Source organism: Sardina pilchardus, chromosome 2 (genome assembly GCF_963854185.1).
Source record: "Sardina pilchardus chromosome 2, fSarPil1.1, whole genome shotgun sequence".
Lineage (NCBI taxonomy): Eukaryota > Metazoa > Chordata > Actinopteri > Clupeiformes > Clupeidae > Sardina > Sardina pilchardus.
Window position 1 is genome coordinate 20,801,536 of NC_084995.1, and position 19,634 is coordinate 20,821,169.

A 19,634-nucleotide genomic window follows, 5' to 3' on the forward strand; every position below is an offset into this window, starting at 1 on the left:
CTGATGTGCACTATTTGCACTGTCACTCAAATACAAATGTGCTTTGGTAAACTGAACAGCCTAGAGCGTACTTTTTATATATATATTTTTGCCGTGGTAATGGTCTTAATTTTTATTCTTAGAGGTCTTAAAAAGGTCTTAAAAGTCATTAAATTTGTTGATAAAAAATGTGCAGATACCCTGGTCTGTCTGTTGTGCATGTCATGGAGCGTATACTGTAGTCTCCAGCTGATCAAGCTCTTCTGCTGTATGATAGTGCTGTAGAGTGGATGACAGTCATTGTCCAGGATGCTGTGTAGCTTGTTCAAGCAATTTAATTATAAATTCATCCATTTCCTATTTCCATTGTTTCCCTCTGTGGATCCAGACATGCAGCACACATAATTTAATTGAAGGCTATTTCCATGTGCAACCTTAGGCTTAGGCCTACTATGCTTGTTGGGGAACCCAGCCCATAGGCCTGCAAAAATTAAGATCTCCTCCTCCTCCATAACCGCTCCACGTCACATCAGGTATAAAAGCAATCACAAAACATCTGAATGTAGCAGGACTAGGTCCACGCCCCTTAAACAGCTCGGCAATGCCCTTCTGAGTGGCTCTGGGAAATTGGAGGTGAGCCAATCCGTACGTGGGAGCGGCTATAAGGTTTTAGCTTTTATGTTGAAGGCTAGCGTCGTAGCTACATCGTTTGCTTGACTCCGGCCTTCACCGCTCCCCGTATTGGCTTCACCTCTGGCCGGTTCCGTGTGTCCGCCGACTTCTCGGTAGGTGATGGAAGTATTGTGTTTGTTGTTGGCTACGTTTGTATCAGTCAGTGGGCTAACTCAAACATTGGGGTTTAGGAGTGCAGTTAGTCGCTGAACATGGGCCTTATGACCGACCACAGCAGAGCGGTAGGTCACGTTAAACGTTTTTAAAATAATATGTAAACTTGTGTGGGTTTAATCGTATGTTCTTTGTGTAGCAGATCTCGGGCGTAACAGGGGGCGGCAACATCAAGGCGTCTTGGTCCCAGTTCCGACGAACGCTGCTGTTTTGTCCTGTTTTGTTTTGTTCTGTTGTGTTTGTGTTGTTTCATTCCGTTGTTGCATTGGCTGTGTTTAGCCACCATGAGGTTGAGTGACGACAGGTGTGTTTCGGGTTGCTATCCGAGTGACTACGAATTCAGTCCGGTTACAGGGGCTATTCCTTATCTTGTGTACACTGCGTGTCATGATTATGCATGGAGTGATTGTGCCAATTAACACTGTTTGCCGTGAGTGCATTTGAAGTGCTATTTATTCACGAGTGTCTCCATTCCCTGAATAGTCACCTCTACTGACTTTAGCGAACTCACTCTGGAGAGTAGCCTTCTACTACTGCTGTTAGCGAACCCATACTGGAGAATACTGCTGACCTGGGCGAACCCACACTGGAGAGAACTCACTCCCTTTGTTTTACTGATTATAATAAAAAGAGTTTATTTTTGGACACGCGCCTCTCTGGTTTTCTGTGACCCCGAACCTGTGTTGCCTACAGCTTAATTGATTAACCAGTCAAAAGGAATTCATATTCTGAGGGGAAGGGCCTCAGATGGCGTAGTCGTCATGCAATGTATAGCAAACCATCCACTTTGCCACATTTGGCGTAGTTGGCAGAGGATCACATAGCAAAGCCAGAGACGTGTGTTCCAATGTTTTTCTGTCTGTTGTAACTTTGTCTTTGTTTTGTCGTATTACTATTGGTTATCTTTATTTTTTTTATGTCTTTTGTAACTTTGTCTTTGCTTGGTCGTATTACTATTGGTTTATTTTTTTTCTCAGACAAAACAGCAGCTGTTTGTGGGACCAAGAAGGAGTCAGGTAGGCTTGGTGCATGGCCAGCTTCGGTTGAGTTTTGTGTCCCCCCCCCGTCCCCGTCCCCGTCCCCGTCCCCCCCCCATTGCCCTTTTTCCTCCTTTCCCCCCCCCTCCTGTTTTGTACGGCGTGTAGCTCAATGCAGCGCTGTAGCCAGGGTAGCTCCCCACCTATGCCTTTGGGTCATGGGTCGCCATAAGGGCGACAGCCATTAGCGGGGCCTGGTGTTAATGCCTCCCTGGTACCCCCCCCCCCCCCCTCCTCCTTTCCCCCTTCCCCCATCTTGTACAGCGTGTAGCTCAATGCAGCGCTGTAGCCAGGGAAGCTCCCCACCTATGCCTTTGGGTCATGGGTCGCCATGAGGGCGACAGCCATTAGCGGGGCCTGGTGTTAATGCCTCCCTGGTACCCCCCCCCCTCCTCCTTTCCCCCTTCCCCCATCTTGTACAGCGTGTAGCCCAATGCAGCGCTGTAGCCAGGGAAGCTCCCCACCTATGCCTTTGGGTCATGGGTCGCCATGAGGGCGACAGCCATTAGCGGGGCCTGGTGTTAATGCCTCCCTGGTACCCCCCCCTCCTCCTTTCCCCCTTCCCCCATCTTGTACAGCGTGTAGCTCAATGCAGCGCTGTAGCCAGGGTAGCTCCCCACCTATGCCTTTGGGTCATGGGTCGCCATGAGGGCGACAGCCATTAGCGGGGCCTGGTGTTGTTGCCTTCCTGGTACCCCCCCCCCCCCCCCTTCCCAGTTTCTACAGCGCGTAGCTCACTGCAGCGCTGTAGCCAGGGTAGCTCCCCACCTGCGCCTTTGGGTCATGGGTCGCCATGAGAGCGACAGCCATTAGCGGGGCCTGGTGTTGTTGCCTTCCTGGTGCCCCCCCCCCCCTTCTCCAAGGTGTACAGCGTCGCCTCATTTTAGGTTAATCGTCGGGGCGACGATTCAAAAGCCTTGGGAAGAATGTAGCAGGACTAGGTCCACGCCCCTTAAACAGCTCGGCAATGCCCTTCTGAGTGGCTCTGGGAAATTGGAGGTGAGCCAATCCGTACGTGGGAGCGGCTATAAGGTTTTAGCTTTTATGTTGAAGGCTAGCGTCGTAGCTACATCGTTTGCTTGACTCCGGCCTTCACCGCTCCCCGTATTGGCTTCACCTCTGGCCGGTTCCGTGTGTCCGCCGACTTCTCGGTAGGTGATGGAAGTATTGTGTTTGTTGTTGGCTACGTTTGTATCAGTCAGTGGGCTAACTCAAACATTGGGGTTTAGGAGTGCAGTTAGTCGCTGAACATGGGCCTTATGACCGACCACAGCAGAGCGGTAGGTCACGTTAAACGTTTTTAAAATAATATGTAAACTTGTGTGGGTTTAATCGTATGTTCTTTGTGTAGCAGATCTCGGGCGTAACAGGGGGCGGCAACATCAAGGCGTCTTGGTCCCAGTTCCGACGAACGCTGCTGTTTTGTCCTGTTTTGTTTTGTTCTGTTGTGTTTGTGTTGTTTCATTCCGTTGTTGCATTGGCTGTGTTTAGCCACCATGAGGTTGAGTGACGACAGGTGTGTTTCGGGTTGCTATCCGAGTGACTACGAATTCAGTCCGGTTACAGGGGCTATTCCTTATCTTGTGTACACTGCGTGTCATGATTATGCATGGAGTGATTGTGCCAATTAACACTGTTTGCCGTGAGTGCATTTGAAGTGCTATTTATTCACGAGTGTCTCCATTCCCTGAATAGTCACCTCTACTGACTTTAGCGAACTCACTCTGGAGAGTAGCCTTCTACTACTGCTGTTAGCGAACCCATACTGGAGAATACTGCTGACCTGGGCGAACCCACACTGGAGAGAACTCACTCCCTTTGTTTTACTGATTATAATAAAAAGAGTTTATTTTTGGACACGCGCCTCTCTGGTTTTCTGTGACCCCGAACCTGTGTTGCCTACAGCTTAATTGATTAACCAGTCAAAAGGAATTCATATTCTGAGGGGAAGGGCCTCAGATGGCGTAGTCGTCATGCAATGTATAGCAAACCATCCACTTTGCCACATTTGGCGTAGTTGGCAGAGGATCACATAGCAAAGCCAGAGACGTGTGTTCCAATGTTTTTCTGTCTGTTGTAACTTTGTCTTTGTTTTGTCGTATTACTATTGGTTATCTTTATTTTTTTTATGTCTTTTGTAACTTTGTCTTTGCTTGGTCGTATTACTATTGGTTTATTTTTTTTCTCAGACAAAACAGCAGCTGTTTGTGGGACCAAGAAGGAGTCAGGTAGGCTTGGTGCATGGCCAGCTTCGGTTGAGTTTTGTGTCCCCCCCCCGTCCCCGTCCCCGTCCCCGTCCCCCCCCCATTGCCCTTTTTCCTCCTTTCCCCCCCCCTCCTGTTTTGTACGGCGTGTAGCTCAATGCAGCGCTGTAGCCAGGGTAGCTCCCCACCTATGCCTTTGGGTCATGGGTCGCCATAAGGGCGACAGCCATTAGCGGGGCCTGGTGTTAATGCCTCCCTGGTACCCCCCCCCCCCCCCTCCTCCTTTCCCCCTTCCCCCATCTTGTACAGCGTGTAGCTCAATGCAGCGCTGTAGCCAGGGAAGCTCCCCACCTATGCCTTTGGGTCATGGGTCGCCATGAGGGCGACAGCCATTAGCGGGGCCTGGTGTTAATGCCTCCCTGGTACCCCCCCCCCTCCTCCTTTCCCCCTTCCCCCATCTTGTACAGCGTGTAGCCCAATGCAGCGCTGTAGCCAGGGAAGCTCCCCACCTATGCCTTTGGGTCATGGGTCGCCATGAGGGCGACAGCCATTAGCGGGGCCTGGTGTTAATGCCTCCCTGGTACCCCCCCCTCCTCCTTTCCCCCTTCCCCCATCTTGTACAGCGTGTAGCTCAATGCAGCGCTGTAGCCAGGGTAGCTCCCCACCTATGCCTTTGGGTCATGGGTCGCCATGAGGGCGACAGCCATTAGCGGGGCCTGGTGTTGTTGCCTTCCTGGTACCCCCCCCCCCCCCCCTTCCCAGTTTCTACAGCGCGTAGCTCACTGCAGCGCTGTAGCCAGGGTAGCTCCCCACCTGCGCCTTTGGGTCATGGGTCGCCATGAGAGCGACAGCCATTAGCGGGGCCTGGTGTTGTTGCCTTCCTGGTGCCCCCCCCCCCCTTCTCCAAGGTGTACAGCGTCGCCTCATTTTAGGTTAATCGTCGGGGCGACGATTCAAAAGCCTTGGGAAGAATGTAGCAGGACTAGGTCCACGCCCCTTAAACAGCTCGGCAATGCCCTTCTGAGTGGCTCTGGGAAATTGGAGGTGAGCCAATCCGTACGTGGGAGCGGCTATAAGGTTTTAGCTTTTATGTTGAAGGCTAGCGTCGTAGCTACATCGTTTGCTTGACTCCGGCCTTCACCGCTCCCCGTATTGGCTTCACCTCTGGCCGGTTCCGTGTGTCCGCCGACTTCTCGGTAGGTGATGGAAGTATTGTGTTTGTTGTTGGCTACGTTTGTATCAGTCAGTGGGCTAACTCAAACATTGGGGTTTAGGAGTGCAGTTAGTCGCTGAACATGGGCCTTATGACCGACCACAGCAGAGCGGTAGGTCACGTTAAACGTTTTTAAAATAATATGTAAACTTGTGTGGGTTTAATCGTATGTTCTTTGTGTAGCAGATCTCGGGCGTAACAGGGGGCGGCAACATCAAGGCGTCTTGGTCCCAGTTCCGACGAACGCTGCTGTTTTGTCCTGTTTTGTTTTGTTCTGTTGTGTTTGTGTTGTTTCATTCCGTTGTTGCATTGGCTGTGTTTAGCCACCATGAGGTTGAGTGACGACAGGTGTGTTTCGGGTTGCTATCCGAGTGACTACGAATTCAGTCCGGTTACAGGGGCTATTCCTTATCTTGTGTACACTGCGTGTCATGATTATGCATGGAGTGATTGTGCCAATTAACACTGTTTGCCGTGAGTGCATTTGAAGTGCTATTTATTCACGAGTGTCTCCATTCCCTGAATAGTCACCTCTACTGACTTTAGCGAACTCACTCTGGAGAGTAGCCTTCTACTACTGCTGTTAGCGAACCCATACTGGAGAATACTGCTGACCTGGGCGAACCCACACTGGAGAGAACTCACTCCCTTTGTTTTACTGATTATAATAAAAAGAGTTTATTTTTGGACACGCGCCTCTCTGGTTTTCTGTGACCCCGAACCTGTGTTGCCTACAGCTTAATTGATTAACCAGTCAAAAGGAATTCATATTCTGAGGGGAAGGGCCTCAGATGGCGTAGTCGTCATGCAATGTATAGCAAACCATCCACTTTGCCACATTTGGCGTAGTTGGCAGAGGATCACATAGCAAAGCCAGAGACGTGTGTTCCAATGTTTTTCTGTCTGTTGTAACTTTGTCTTTGTTTTGTCGTATTACTATTGGTTATCTTTATTTTTTTTATGTCTTTTGTAACTTTGTCTTTGCTTGGTCGTATTACTATTGGTTTATTTTTTTTCTCAGACAAAACAGCAGCTGTTTGTGGGACCAAGAAGGAGTCAGGTAGGCTTGGTGCATGGCCAGCTTCGGTTGAGTTTTGTGTCCCCCCCCCGTCCCCGTCCCCGTCCCCGTCCCCCCCCCATTGCCCTTTTTCCTCCTTTCCCCCCCCCTCCTGTTTTGTACGGCGTGTAGCTCAATGCAGCGCTGTAGCCAGGGTAGCTCCCCACCTATGCCTTTGGGTCATGGGTCGCCATAAGGGCGACAGCCATTAGCGGGGCCTGGTGTTAATGCCTCCCTGGTACCCCCCCCCCCCCCCTCCTCCTTTCCCCCTTCCCCCATCTTGTACAGCGTGTAGCTCAATGCAGCGCTGTAGCCAGGGAAGCTCCCCACCTATGCCTTTGGGTCATGGGTCGCCATGAGGGCGACAGCCATTAGCGGGGCCTGGTGTTAATGCCTCCCTGGTACCCCCCCCCCCTCCTCCTTTCCCCCTTCCCCCATCTTGTACAGCGTGTAGCCCAATGCAGCGCTGTAGCCAGGGAAGCTCCCCACCTATGCCTTTGGGTCATGGGTCGCCATGAGGGCGACAGCCATTAGCGGGGCCTGGTGTTAATGCCTCCCTGGTACCCCCCCCTCCTCCTTTCCCCCTTCCCCCATCTTGTACAGCGTGTAGCTCAATGCAGCGCTGTAGCCAGGGTAGCTCCCCACCTATGCCTTTGGGTCATGGGTCGCCATGAGGGCGACAGCCATTAGCGGGGCCTGGTGTTGTTGCCTTCCTGGTACCCCCCCCCCCCCCCCTTCCCAGTTTCTACAGCGCGTAGCTCACTGCAGCGCTGTAGCCAGGGTAGCTCCCCACCTGCGCCTTTGGGTCATGGGTCGCCATGAGAGCGACAGCCATTAGCGGGGCCTGGTGTTGTTGCCTTCCTGGTGCCCCCCCCCCCCCTTCTCCAAGGTGTACAGCGTCGCCTCATTTTAGGTTAATCGTCGGGGCGACGATTCAAAAGCCTTGGGAAGAATGTAGCAGGACTAGGTCCACGCCCCTTAAACAGCTCGGCAATGCCCTTCTGAGTGGCTCTGGGAAATTGGAGGTGAGCCAATCCGTACGTGGGAGCGGCTATAAGGTTTTAGCTTTTATGTTGAAGGCTAGCGTCGTAGCTACATCGTTTGCTTGACTCCGGCCTTCACCGCTCCCCGTATTGGCTTCACCTCTGGCCGGTTCCGTGTGTCCGCCGACTTCTCGGTAGGTGATGGAAGTATTGTGTTTGTTGTTGGCTACGTTTGTATCAGTCAGTGGGCTAACTCAAACATTGGGGTTTAGGAGTGCAGTTAGTCGCTGAACATGGGCCTTATGACCGACCACAGCAGAGCGGTAGGTCACGTTAAACGTTTTTAAAATAATATGTAAACTTGTGTGGGTTTAATCGTATGTTCTTTGTGTAGCAGATCTCGGGCGTAACAGGGGGCGGCAACATCAAGGCGTCTTGGTCCCAGTTCCGACGAACGCTGCTGTTTTGTCCTGTTTTGTTTTGTTCTGTTGTGTTTGTGTTGTTTCATTCCGTTGTTGCATTGGCTGTGTTTAGCCACCATGAGGTTGAGTGACGACAGGTGTGTTTCGGGTTGCTATCCGAGTGACTACGAATTCAGTCCGGTTACAGGGGCTATTCCTTATCTTGTGTACACTGCGTGTCATGATTATGCATGGAGTGATTGTGCCAATTAACACTGTTTGCCGTGAGTGCATTTGAAGTGCTATTTATTCACGAGTGTCTCCATTCCCTGAATAGTCACCTCTACTGACTTTAGCGAACTCACTCTGGAGAGTAGCCTTCTACTACTGCTGTTAGCGAACCCATACTGGAGAATACTGCTGACCTGGGCGAACCCACACTGGAGAGAACTCACTCCCTTTGTTTTACTGATTATAATAAAAAGAGTTTATTTTTGGACACGCGCCTCTCTGGTTTTCTGTGACCCCGAACCTGTGTTGCCTACAGCTTAATTGATTAACCAGTCAAAAGGAATTCATATTCTGAGGGGAAGGGCCTCAGATGGCGTAGTCGTCATGCAATGTATAGCAAACCATCCACTTTGCCACATAACGTTTCACTGTTTGTTGATCCACCTCAAGATGTCTCTGAAGATCACCCTTATCATGCTCATCCTGGTCAGCATGCTGTCCACTGCTGCTAACTGAATGTATATCAATTTGTCACTGTTTTGAAATAGATTTAGTTGCTCGGGTCTGCTTAATTTAAATGTTAGGAAGCTATTTTCGTGACGTAACGCAACATGTATTCTTCTTACACTCGGGTTTTGTGCTACATACATGTGCGTCTCTTTTATTGAATAACGCGCCATAGGATGTGGCAGTTAACCTACGGAGGGGTCTACACTACACATTCATCTAAAAATGGTTACCGTGCATAAAAACACATTTAGCTACTGACCAAGGGAAAACTGGTCAGAAATCCGTTATGTTACTTTAATAGCGCATCAACAGTCACATGGGCGAATGCACAACGCATCCTGCTCCTCATCCACAGGAACGCGCACATCAAAACATTACAATAAACTTACACGATTGCAATGGGACACATAAGTATGATAAAGATATTAGGGCATACATCTCACACTGAGTAGTTATTCACCATCGTTTGCAAATTGGTTACGACGGATAAAGGTCATTAGGCGAGAGAAGAGTGATACTCTAGGATAAATATCCGTAGGTTTCATTCGAACATTATTTGGGTAAATTGCTTTTTTTCAGGCTATATGTTTTCGATGGTAACCTATTGTAGTAAATAGTGAAATATTGTGAAGTGTTGACTGGTGAAGTTGGTTTCACCTTGCCAGTGAGTTCAAATACTGTAATAGACGAGAGCTGCCTGTTGTTTACTCTGATTCTAGTTAAGCTCCCATGCATGCTTCAAATGCGCTGTGACCATCAAAATACTGATGTGCTGTTTGAAGTTTAAGTTGTGCTGCTTGTTGTTAAAGGGAATGACTGATGTCACTGATGTGATTGTTACGCCCAAAACAATTTAAAGGAGGCTACCACTTTCTTGAACAATAGACAACAATATGTAGTTCGCCTACATATTTGCCCAGGTCAAGCAGATCCGTGTTAATTGAAGTTAGCTATATGGCAAGTTACACTGTAAGTGCGGAATCAACATGAATCTGGGCCGGCCGCGCCCAAAAAGATATTGCGCGGGTGACCAAGCGTTTTAGTCACCCGTATAACCGTATAGTCATGAAAAAGATCTTTGAATTTATGACCAAAGTATATGCAAATGCATGCAATGCAACTACATTAATAATCAACATAAATAATAATGACTATAGGCTAGATAAAATAAGACTCTTTCTCCATCCCCTACTGCAACCTTTATGTAAATGAGTGTGTGCGTGTGTGCTTGTTTTTCAGTATGTGTGTGATTGATCGTGTTTGTGCGCAAATAAAGACAAGAACCATAATTTAAAATGACAATTACAATTGTATTATTGTACAAAGAGAGAGAATGATACAACACAAACTGGTTCACACCAGACTCTGATGAATTATGCCTGGGGCCTCCTTACAGGAGTTTACGCGAATAGAGTCTTTAAGATGCACTTTGCCACATATTTTCACATGGTTGATACTGCAATACTAGTCCTTTTGTCCAGTCAAATGTGTCATGGGGAATATTTCAAACAGAACATAACTTCTGATACAATAACAAATACGGAACTTGTGGTCAACATTTTGGGCTTAGGGAAACTTTCATTTCCCCTGGTAAATCGGGTGTTTACACATGACCAATATTTTGCTAAATATATCAGGACATTGCTGATACACAATAGTAGCCTATAAAAAGATTGCTGGTATAGGAATACAAAAGAACACATTGTTCAAAGGCTTTATCAAATATAAGAGTACATGTTTACAAAGAATTTGATTTTACAGAACATAATATATCCTTAATTATACAGTAGGACATATTTCATTATTCAATACAGTTTTCATTCGTCATTGTAGAGGGATACATTTCATTAAAATATTTGATCACACTTAGTATGTTTTTTCAGGTTAATATACAGTAGGCTTAGCTATGAGAATATATGTTTCAACAATTTCTCCAACAGTCTCGGTCTGTGAGTTTTCGCTTGTGAGTGTTTGTGGTGGGGGTAACTAGTGTGTGTGTGACGGATCAAAGCAAAAAACAATATTCCCTTATCATCCTCATGGTACTACCAAGTTTCGTGCAACCGGGTCTCTCAGTGTCCATGAAGTCCTTGAAAATTGCTGATCCGAAAGAGAGAAAAAAGGAAGAAAAAATAATCTGACTAAAATCGGACTTCTCTGTCATAATGTAGTAGTGAAAGTATAGTTGAGCTGTCTTTATATGCTCATTTTGCACATTACCGTCCAGTTTTCCACACTGATTCTGTTTGTTTGTTCTCAGATTTTCTGAAATGTCACCACTGTGCTGGGAGCCAGTGTGATGAGATGAGCTGTCTTCTAGGAATGGATCGCTGTATGAAAGTCGGTGAGTCAGTGACACTACACTTACACCATCACACCATTTCTCTTTCACTGTGAGTTCATAACAAACATATATGGTCATATCTCTTTCTTGTTCCTCAGAAACCTCAGAGAAAGGTGTATATGCTAAATCCTGTGCCAATCAAGCGATGTGTGATGTCAAAACACCTGTGTTTAAAACATGGTGCTGCGAGGGGGATTTATGTAACGATGCCGGTGCCATCGAGAGGAGCCTCCTGCTTCTGCTGGTGCCATTGGCCTCCATCTTTGTTCTCTCCTGAGCCGTCAGCAGCTCCATCCTCCTCACCACTGGCCCCAGTGCATCGCTGTACCACAATGCAATCTATAACCAGGGTTTACACGTTGCTTTTGGAAACATTCTTTTGGTTAATAGGCTAAACGGGATGGGCTGTATATGAGAATGTGTTTACGGAGAGCTGGCTCACTCCTTATTATGACCACCGCTAGCATAGCGCTCATATCGTGATTGTCACTTTTTCCTTTGTCTTCTCTTCTTTTTTCCCGTCATCTACTCCCTGAATTTTTGGTCAACGGTTCCCAGGACACCGTAAGAGCGGGGCACATGAAACTTCATGGGCATTTAGCCCCAGTAGACTTCTACAGAAAAATTAGAAGTCCAAAAAATGCAGTTTTTCCTAAATAACTACCTGAACCATGACACCGAGGATGGCTAAATGTTTATGGTATGTAGGTCTTAAGAGCCCGTATCAACTTAGCTGATAACCAGTCATTTGTGATTTGCATCCCCATAGTAAAATATGAAAATGCGATATTATATTGCTTTTATCGCCCCTATCTTCAAATGAAATGTACACCCATCGGCCTGCAGATGGTGCTATTGAGCCAAGGATTGCTGGTTAAGAATGACACTGTCACACACACACACACACACACACACATGCACAGATACACACACATACACAGATTCCGCACACACACACGTATGCACACACACACATACAGTACATGCACAGACACACACACACACACACATCCATACACAGACATGCACACACACTCTTATGCACAAAAGCAAACTCACACATGCACACACTCATTAACACATGAGCTGAAAGAGTATAGGAGATATATGCATAGAAATTGCACAAATAGAGATACAGGAAAGGCCAGGTCAAATTGTTATAGTTAACTAGTTAACTCCATTGTACCTGCAATCTAGTGCAGTTCTTCTAGGGGCGATCGCGAGTAAGTGCAAAAACACACATCAATTTGTATGATTCCCGAAACCAGTCATTTCCTCATGGGATTTTTTTCAGGATTTTTTGTACGATCTGGAACATGCAAAAATGCTAATCAAACATATTCTAAATTACTCGTTAGACATTCTGTGGTGGTGTTTACTGCACACGGTGTGCTTTTATTTTGAATAATTTGGTGGCCGTATATTGGGAAGGAACCAAGATCCTGGTGTTAATTGAAGCTTACTCTCTGGGGTAGCAAAATTCAATGTGTGCCTTAACATGCCAAAGATCACAGTATCCACTTATGGGCAAAGATGGTAGCTTTTTAGGTCTATTCCACTGGCAAAGAGAAAAGCTGAAGAGGGAAGTGAAAGCCTTTTCCCTGGACACAATAGATGAAAATGTCACACATGCTTTAATAAAATGTATCAAAGAAACACAATAGGATTTGATTTGTTGTTTTGTGTTATTTTCCTTTTTTATTTATTTTGTTTCTTTGAAATGACATCAATTTGATTGCACCCAATCCAGTTGATGGCGGTAATACTCTTAGATTTTAAATTGCTATAAAACTTCATAGAAGAAGAAAAAAGTTGTCTATGCTCTACGCTGTGGCTCTCAACAATTTGCACAGGATTCAGATCTGTGTTAGATTGGAAGCATAATACATGGGTCTGCAGCCAAAACATTGCTGAGGAAATTGAATGTAATCCAAAACCAAGCATCAATGTTATGCTGTGGGGCTGTCAAAACCACACAAGTGACAGCTATTCAGGTTAGGATGGGAGAAATGCTCTTCAGTCTTCACCTTAGAAGAGGTAATTTTGGCAAATTTGAGACATCAGACATGCGACATGGGTCAATCAGTTATGAGGCAATGCCAAGAGCGTGGAAATGATCAAGTTAGGAGTTTTGTTTGGGTGAGCAATAGTAAACTGAAATGGGGTTTAACGAAGTAAAAATAAGTCCCACTACCTTGCCAGCTGTGCCACCATGGGTTATTAAAGATTTTATTTTCAAAAGATTTTATTTGGGGTTGCTAGGGAAAAAAGCAATAAAATGACATGGACAACTAGGGTGCAGAGAGGTATTTAATGGTGGGAAACAAGGTGGGAAAGAGCAGAAATACAAAATAGGAGCAATTAGGAGGATAATTTATTTTCAAGAATGAAGCATCGACACATGATTGAATATTTTTTTTGAAAAAGCATGCTGATGGCAAATGTGAATTCTGTGATCCAGAGTCCATCGAGCATGTGTTTCTACACTGTCCTAAGTATCAGGAGGAAAGACGAAGACTAAACTCAATTGTAATAAAGAAAGAAAAAGAAAGGTTAAACATGGAGGACATTTTACAAAGAAGCTCAGGTGATATCTGTTGTAATAAGCTTCCTGAGGAATACAGCCAGGACTAATTCATAAAATGTAGTTATTTTATCATTAATGTTATTATGATTATATAATTTTGATTATGTATTGGTTTATTTTGTTTATCTATTTGTTGGGGGGGTTGTTTGTTTCGGTTTATGTGTTTGTTTGAACACACCCCAGTCCAGTTGGTGGCGGTAATACACCAATAAAGTTAGTTGCCAACCGCCTTAAAAACCGAAAGAAGAAGTCATCACTGCCATATCAAAGATCCTTCCTCCCCGATTTTTGTACTGTCTGATTACTCTGTGATTACGCCGCTTTAAAGCTCTCTGCAGTTTGCTTTTCACTAGTCTAATGAGGGTTAGCTGAAGACATCTTTGATAGTTATGATCATAGATATATAAAGCTTTATATATCTATGGTTATGATCACTATTTAGCGTTCTAGATCGAAGCAGCAATGAAAATTGCCTAACTCTGAATATGGATGTGTAGCGTAACGTTCAGTTAAGACATTTCTTTGCGTCACGTGGATCTAATGTTAATGTTGAACATTATGGAAACAGGTAAGTTAAGCTAACGTTGGGCTTATTTCATATTGTCTTGCAACCATTCAAGCACTGTAGACTAATGTTACAGTACAACCCAGGCCTAAATGTTATGCTTTCAGCTACATCAGCGAGCTAGCAACCAACCTAGCTTAGCCTACTCTGTTGTGTGTCAGATTACATTTGAGAAGAAACTACCGGCAAAGATCTTTGATTGCTATAAACATTTCATCCAAAAACGTGATGAAAATGTAACTTTACCATTAGCCACCCGGTTTTCTACGGTGGCCCTGAAGTAACGTTACTGGCGTCACGCCATCCAACAAAACTGTCCTTGTTCACCGATAGTCTAGACAAGCTAAAAGTGGTCCGAGGATATGTAAGAGTAGCCTATGGCTACAATTTAGGTTTGGGCAGAACATTTGTTCAGCCCAGTGGTGTAGCTAGTTAACTGTAGTAGGGGATATACTGTGATGTAGTAGTTAGCTGTAGTGGGTAGATACACACCCGACATGTTAATACCCATCCTTGCCTACTACTGAGACGGTGATGGTTGTTCAGTGAGTAAACGACGAGTCCTGCGTAACATGTAGGCTACGCTACACTACAGACTACACCACTGGTATATAGCCTATGAGTGACTTGAGTTTTTAAGTGTCTCTGGTTTATATATATTCTCCTGGGAATATTTGACTTAGAAAAAAAGATCTTGAAAGAAAATCTGATCCTCTGTGTAGGCTACATCACAAACCTGAAAAGCTCATTCATACACAAAATAAATTGTTGTTGATTTATCCTTACAGTAATTATTCATGTGAGATGTGTGACTTTATTCCACAGACGAACAAGCGAGGAACCGGTTTCAATCAGAGTTAGAATTTGTTCAGTGTCTGGCCAACCCCAATTACTTGAACTTTCTTGCTCAAAGGGGATATCTGCGCGAGAAGGTGTTTGTGAATTACTTGAAGTACTTGCTTTACTGGAAAGAGCCAGAGTATGCCAAATTTCTCAAGTACCCTCACAGCCTACACATGTTGGAACTACTGCAGTATGAACACTTCCGTAAGGAGCTGGTGAACGCACAGTGTGCCAAATTCATCGATGAGCAGCAGCTCCTGCACTGGCAGCATTACTCCCGCAAGCGGACTCGTCTCCAGCAGGCACTGGCTGAACAGCAGCAGCAGCAGCAACCACAGCAGCAGCCTCCACATGGAAATACTACCTCTAAATGAAGGTCAGACAGACCAGGAGACCCAAGACAAAGTGACTGTAGTTGACCCGGAGTCATTGATCACTAGAGCTGTTGCAAAAGATGTGTGTAACTGTGTCATGACCATTTATATGTTATTACATTGTGTTACATTGACATAGGCTAATGCCCTTTGGATTTCTGATCTCTGTACCTGTACAAAACTAATGATGAAACTTGATTAAACTGAAGCTAGAACTGAACAAGACAATGCTGTTGTGTCTTTGGGAATGGTACTGTAAATCAGTGTTTACATGTATTTTGTTTTTGTGTTCTTCTTTGATTAGCTTTTGTCTCTGAAAAGGGATGTGAGATATCCTCTGTTGGATTCAGGCTGCCATTGGTTGAGGAACTATTCCCCATGTACTTCTGATCTCTTCTTTAGAAATGTAGGGAAGTTTCCATAGAGGTGTGATTCAGATCAGGGTCACTTAGAAATATTTCACTGTTTTTTTTTTTCCCTTATTCTTTCTTTGGAGCCTTTAGCAGTGTTTTGGGTTAGTGTCCTTTTGGAAGGCGTATGACCTGTGCTTGAGAAAGCTTTCTGACACTGTACAGTATGTTTAACTATGAAATGCCTTCTAGTCTTCAGATGTCTTGTTCCTTGCTCAGTGCCCTTTACAGACATACAAAGCAAAAAAAGTTCCGTTTCATTGTGTCTGCCCAAATACATTTCTCCAAGTATTGTGATTGTCACAGGGCCTACATTTTCTAGCCCCTAAAAACTTTAGGGAGAGGCCTTAAAACACAGGCATGCAAATACAGTCGTTAATCCATCATGGACTTGTAATTCTCTGGAACTGAGTTAGCAACCTTTGTTTTCAATATTGCTACACTTTTGAAACAATTTGGTAAGAGTTTAATGTACCAATTTAAGTTTCATTTCACAGTTGTCATAAGTCAATTTTTTCTAGACACACTCCCAATTGTACAATTGGAAGTCTGGGTGTTCCCAGGCTAGGGGTTTCCCATTTTGCGAACAAATGTTCATATCGCATCTATATCATTGTTGGTTATCTATCTATCTATATCGCATCTATATCATTGTTGGTTATCTATCATCTGGCAAAATGTTCTTGATATTTGAGCTCAACAATCAATCACAATATATTCCTCCCTTCAGTGCTATAATCTGCTCACAGGCTGTTATTGTTTATGGCCCTGTCCATGCCACTATGCTTGTCTCTTACAGAGCCAAACACCTCAATATTTAACACACACAGACACACAAATGAAAAGGCCATGAAAAACAATAGTAGACTGTAGATTGTGCCTTGAACTGTTTCATTCCACAAAGACTTTACAAGCAGATTTCTTTGGGATATGTAATAATGAGATATTGACATAATTATATTTATTATTGATTTGTTTAGATGTATGTACAAGTAAAACCATATACAAAACTATATGGCATATAATTACATCATATGTGATATGGCTTAGTATAAAATTACAACATATATGTTGTAATATGGATCAAATATTATAGGTTTTAGAAATGATTGCTTCAGCAGTACAGGTGATAGCACGAAATTATAATAAATATAGTATGTTATTGCCACTTTGAGTAAATTATGTTTGTTATGGAACCGTTCTTTTCAGTGAACTCTCTCTTTCTTGGTTTGGAGGTGAACAACAATTACTGCTCCAATCATTGCAAGCAGCCCACAGACCGACACAGCCATATAGACCAAGCCAAAGGGAGAGAGATGAGCACCAGTGGAGGGCAGTACAGGTCCTAACAAATAAAAATGGAATCACTTTTGTGTTTAAAAGACATTTAACTCTAAATGCTATTCAACTGCACCAGATACTTTATATTTTAAACATTATAGCAAGTGTACATCTACTTTATTACTGACATCATCTTCCTATTGAGATGTTTAATTAGGAGTGTCTGCAGGTCTGTTGAGAACGACTTACCTTGTTCACAATGTACAGAGCATATTGATCTGTTATAACTTTGACTCGAGTTTTCATTTCCAGAAGCTGTAAGACAAGTCATAGATGGGTATCCTGAGGTAGTAAAAGCTCTTTTCACCCCCAACACCCCCACATCCCACCACACACTGTTGTTAAAAGCATTCTTACCATATAGATGTACTCCTGCCCCAAACGTCAACAGTTTGTCCTTTACCCTTGTACAGTAGTATAGACCCAGGTCATTGATTTGAATATTTTTGATTGTCATTGCCACAATTCTTCCCTTAACACGGGCAGTACTGCTCAGATGATGTTTGTCTCGATAAACGACAGTTATCTCTCCGTCTGTGACTAAAGTAGTAACCATCAACACAATAGGTGGTTGTCCATCGTTCAGCTTCAACCAAGTGATGTCATGATGGAAGGAAACATTGCACTCAATTTCAATTGTGTCTCCCAGATCAACCTTCCTCAACTCGAAGGCCTCCAGTCGCCTCAACATCATCCAGTAGCCTGTGAATATATATGTTTTTTATATATAGTATGTGGGTGTGTGTGTGTGTGTGTGTCTGTGTGTGTATAGGTATAAAATAATGGAGGTGTCTATTATTTATCTTATAAATTATGAATAAAGACACAGAACTAACTAAGCTAAAATTAAACAACCAATTAAATAAATAAATAAAAAAACATTATTTAGAACATAAATCAAACTTACCTAAAATAATTATGTACATATATGCCATTCTGAGACTGTGTCTGTTCCAGTGAAATGAAAGAGGTTTGTGGTTTCAGCTCGGAGAGTCAAGTTTTGAGAGACCTTGACCATGCTGCTGGTAAAGTTACAAACAGGAAATAGGCATTTTGCGGAACCCAAACTTTCTCTCTGGTATTATTAAAAGCTTTCATAAGCTTTAAGCCTATAGCCTACTTTCATTTTTTTAAAAGAACTCCTTAAATTATGATTTCTCAGTTTTGTGGAAAGAGATGGACAGATGAGTCCAACAAATATGGCATAACCAACAGATTCAAGGCATCTTGTCAACAGTCTCACTCCCACTCAGGGACCCTGACGTCAAGTTCTAAAGGAGGTGTACCTTTTGCAATTGCTCTCCAATATGAGCACCCATCAGACAACACAATCTTGCTGTGAAAACGATGGCAATTACAAAGTGTTATCGCACATAATGTAATCTGTGATTGTAATTTTTTTGACTGAGGGGGCCTAATCAGGGATGACTAACCTAACCCATATGGCCTTCTGATGAGGGTCTGTTGTGTCGACCAGCTATAAACCTATAGGTCAAGTTCAACTGGACTCTTTTCATCAGTGGTTCCATGTCGGTGGAATGAGTTGCCCAGTACTTTCCGTTCCTGCAATAGTTTGGGATCTTTCAAGAGGGATCTTAAAGGAACACTTCACCGTTTTTTCATATTAAACTATGTTATTCCCTTAACTAAGACGAGTTGATACATACCTCTCACGTTTCAATGCGTGCACTCACTGGCTCTGGTGCGCGGCACTACTTTGATAGCATTTAGCGAGCCCAGTTCATTCATTAGGATCCAAACAGAGATGAAGTTAGAAGCGATCGAACACCTCCATGTTTTCCCTACTACAGTTACACGAGTAGTCACACGACCAAGTATGGTTAGACAAAATAAAATGTGGTGCATTTCTAAGCAGGTAAGAGGGAGAACTATTGTGTGGCGGAATAACAATGGGAGCACTTAGACTCAGTATGCGCAGTAATCCTCACTCCAAAGTGAAACTGAAAGTGGAAGAGTGAGGATATTACTGCGCCACACAATATAGTTCTCCCTCTTACCTGCTTAGAAATGCACCACGTTTTATTTTGTCCCACCATACTTGGTCGTGTGACTCGTGTAACACATTCAGGGTTTGTTATCAAACGTGGGGTGCATTTTCTTTGGTCTCTTAATCAGTCATGGATGTGTTTTGGACGTAACATCCTTCAAACCAATGAGAGTGACATATGTCATTCCTTTTAACAGCAAGTAGCGCAACTTATGGTATTTTTCCAGTCAGGGCATTTGAAGGAATCTACTTGTATGCACCGTGAATGGAACACATTCCACTAAACCTTGCTTTACTGAAACCTGTTTGTGCATTCTGCACTCGCCAATTATTTGAATTAGAAAATCATGGATGCCACAACAAGGATTAAAACACACGCTCACTAATCCTAAACCATGGCTTGAATTTCCCCTTGGGGATCAATAAAGTATCTATCTATCTATCTACAGTATCTATCTAATCTTAAATAACAACTGTATTTGCTTAAAAGTATGACGTAAGACACTTGTGAAAGACTGATATTCAGCTTTCAAGTGACAAAAATGGAAAATTCCCAAGTTTACATTAAAATTGTTGAACATGAAAGTCCATAAGGACTACAAATGAATTAAAATGTGATGACAAGTCATGACAAGCCCCCAACTGGGCATCTCAGTTAGCACAATCTCTCCCCAGTTTCCGACCTCTTATCCCCACATGAA

The 19,634-nt window shown here is 44.2% G+C and overlaps 1 protein-coding gene and 2 long non-coding RNA genes across 5 annotated transcripts in view; all 3 read left to right on the plus strand.

Annotated features, from left to right (window-relative positions):
- Positions 1-12,426, plus strand: part of LOC134101408 (uncharacterized) — a 31,321-nt gene extending 18,895 nt beyond the window's left edge. The window contains exons 1-3 of one of the 2 annotated variants that reach the window (XR_009941374.1): positions 8,823-9,021; positions 10,722-10,805; positions 10,904-12,426. This is a non-coding gene — a long non-coding RNA (uncharacterized LOC134101408). Of the gene's footprint in view, positions 1-8,822; positions 9,022-10,721; positions 10,806-10,903 lie in introns of those variants that run through there. The other variant, XR_009941373.1, reaches the window with a different exon arrangement.
- LOC134065998 (uncharacterized) lies at positions 551-8,219 on the plus strand. Of its 2 annotated transcripts, XR_009936351.1 has the most exons (3): positions 551-764; positions 843-893; positions 965-8,219. It is a non-coding gene; the product is annotated as an uncharacterized LOC134065998 (long non-coding RNA). The 2 variants fall into 2 exon arrangements; XR_009936349.1 differs by having other exon boundaries at positions 843-8,219.
- Positions 12,427-13,655: 1,229 nt separating the features above from the next.
- Positions 13,656-15,391, plus strand: LOC134101415 (mediator of RNA polymerase II transcription subunit 31). Its single transcript, XM_062555074.1, has 2 exons — positions 13,656-13,960; positions 14,783-15,391. The coding sequence occupies exons 1-2, from the start codon at positions 13,933-13,935 to the stop codon at positions 15,172-15,174; spliced, it is 420 nt and encodes a 139-aa protein (XP_062411058.1). The 5' UTR covers positions 13,656-13,932; the 3' UTR covers positions 15,175-15,391.
- The last annotated feature ends 4,243 nt before the right edge of the window (positions 15,392-19,634 follow it).

Excerpts from the sequence above, each read along its gene's own strand:
- LOC134101415 (XM_062555074.1), top strand. The coding sequence starts at position 13,933 with ATGTTAATGTTGAACATTATGGAAACAG. Across the intron at positions 13,961-14,782 it reads GTTGAACATTATGGAAACAG|ACGAACAAGCGAGGAACCGG; the intron begins GTAAGTTAAGCT and ends TTTATTCCACAG.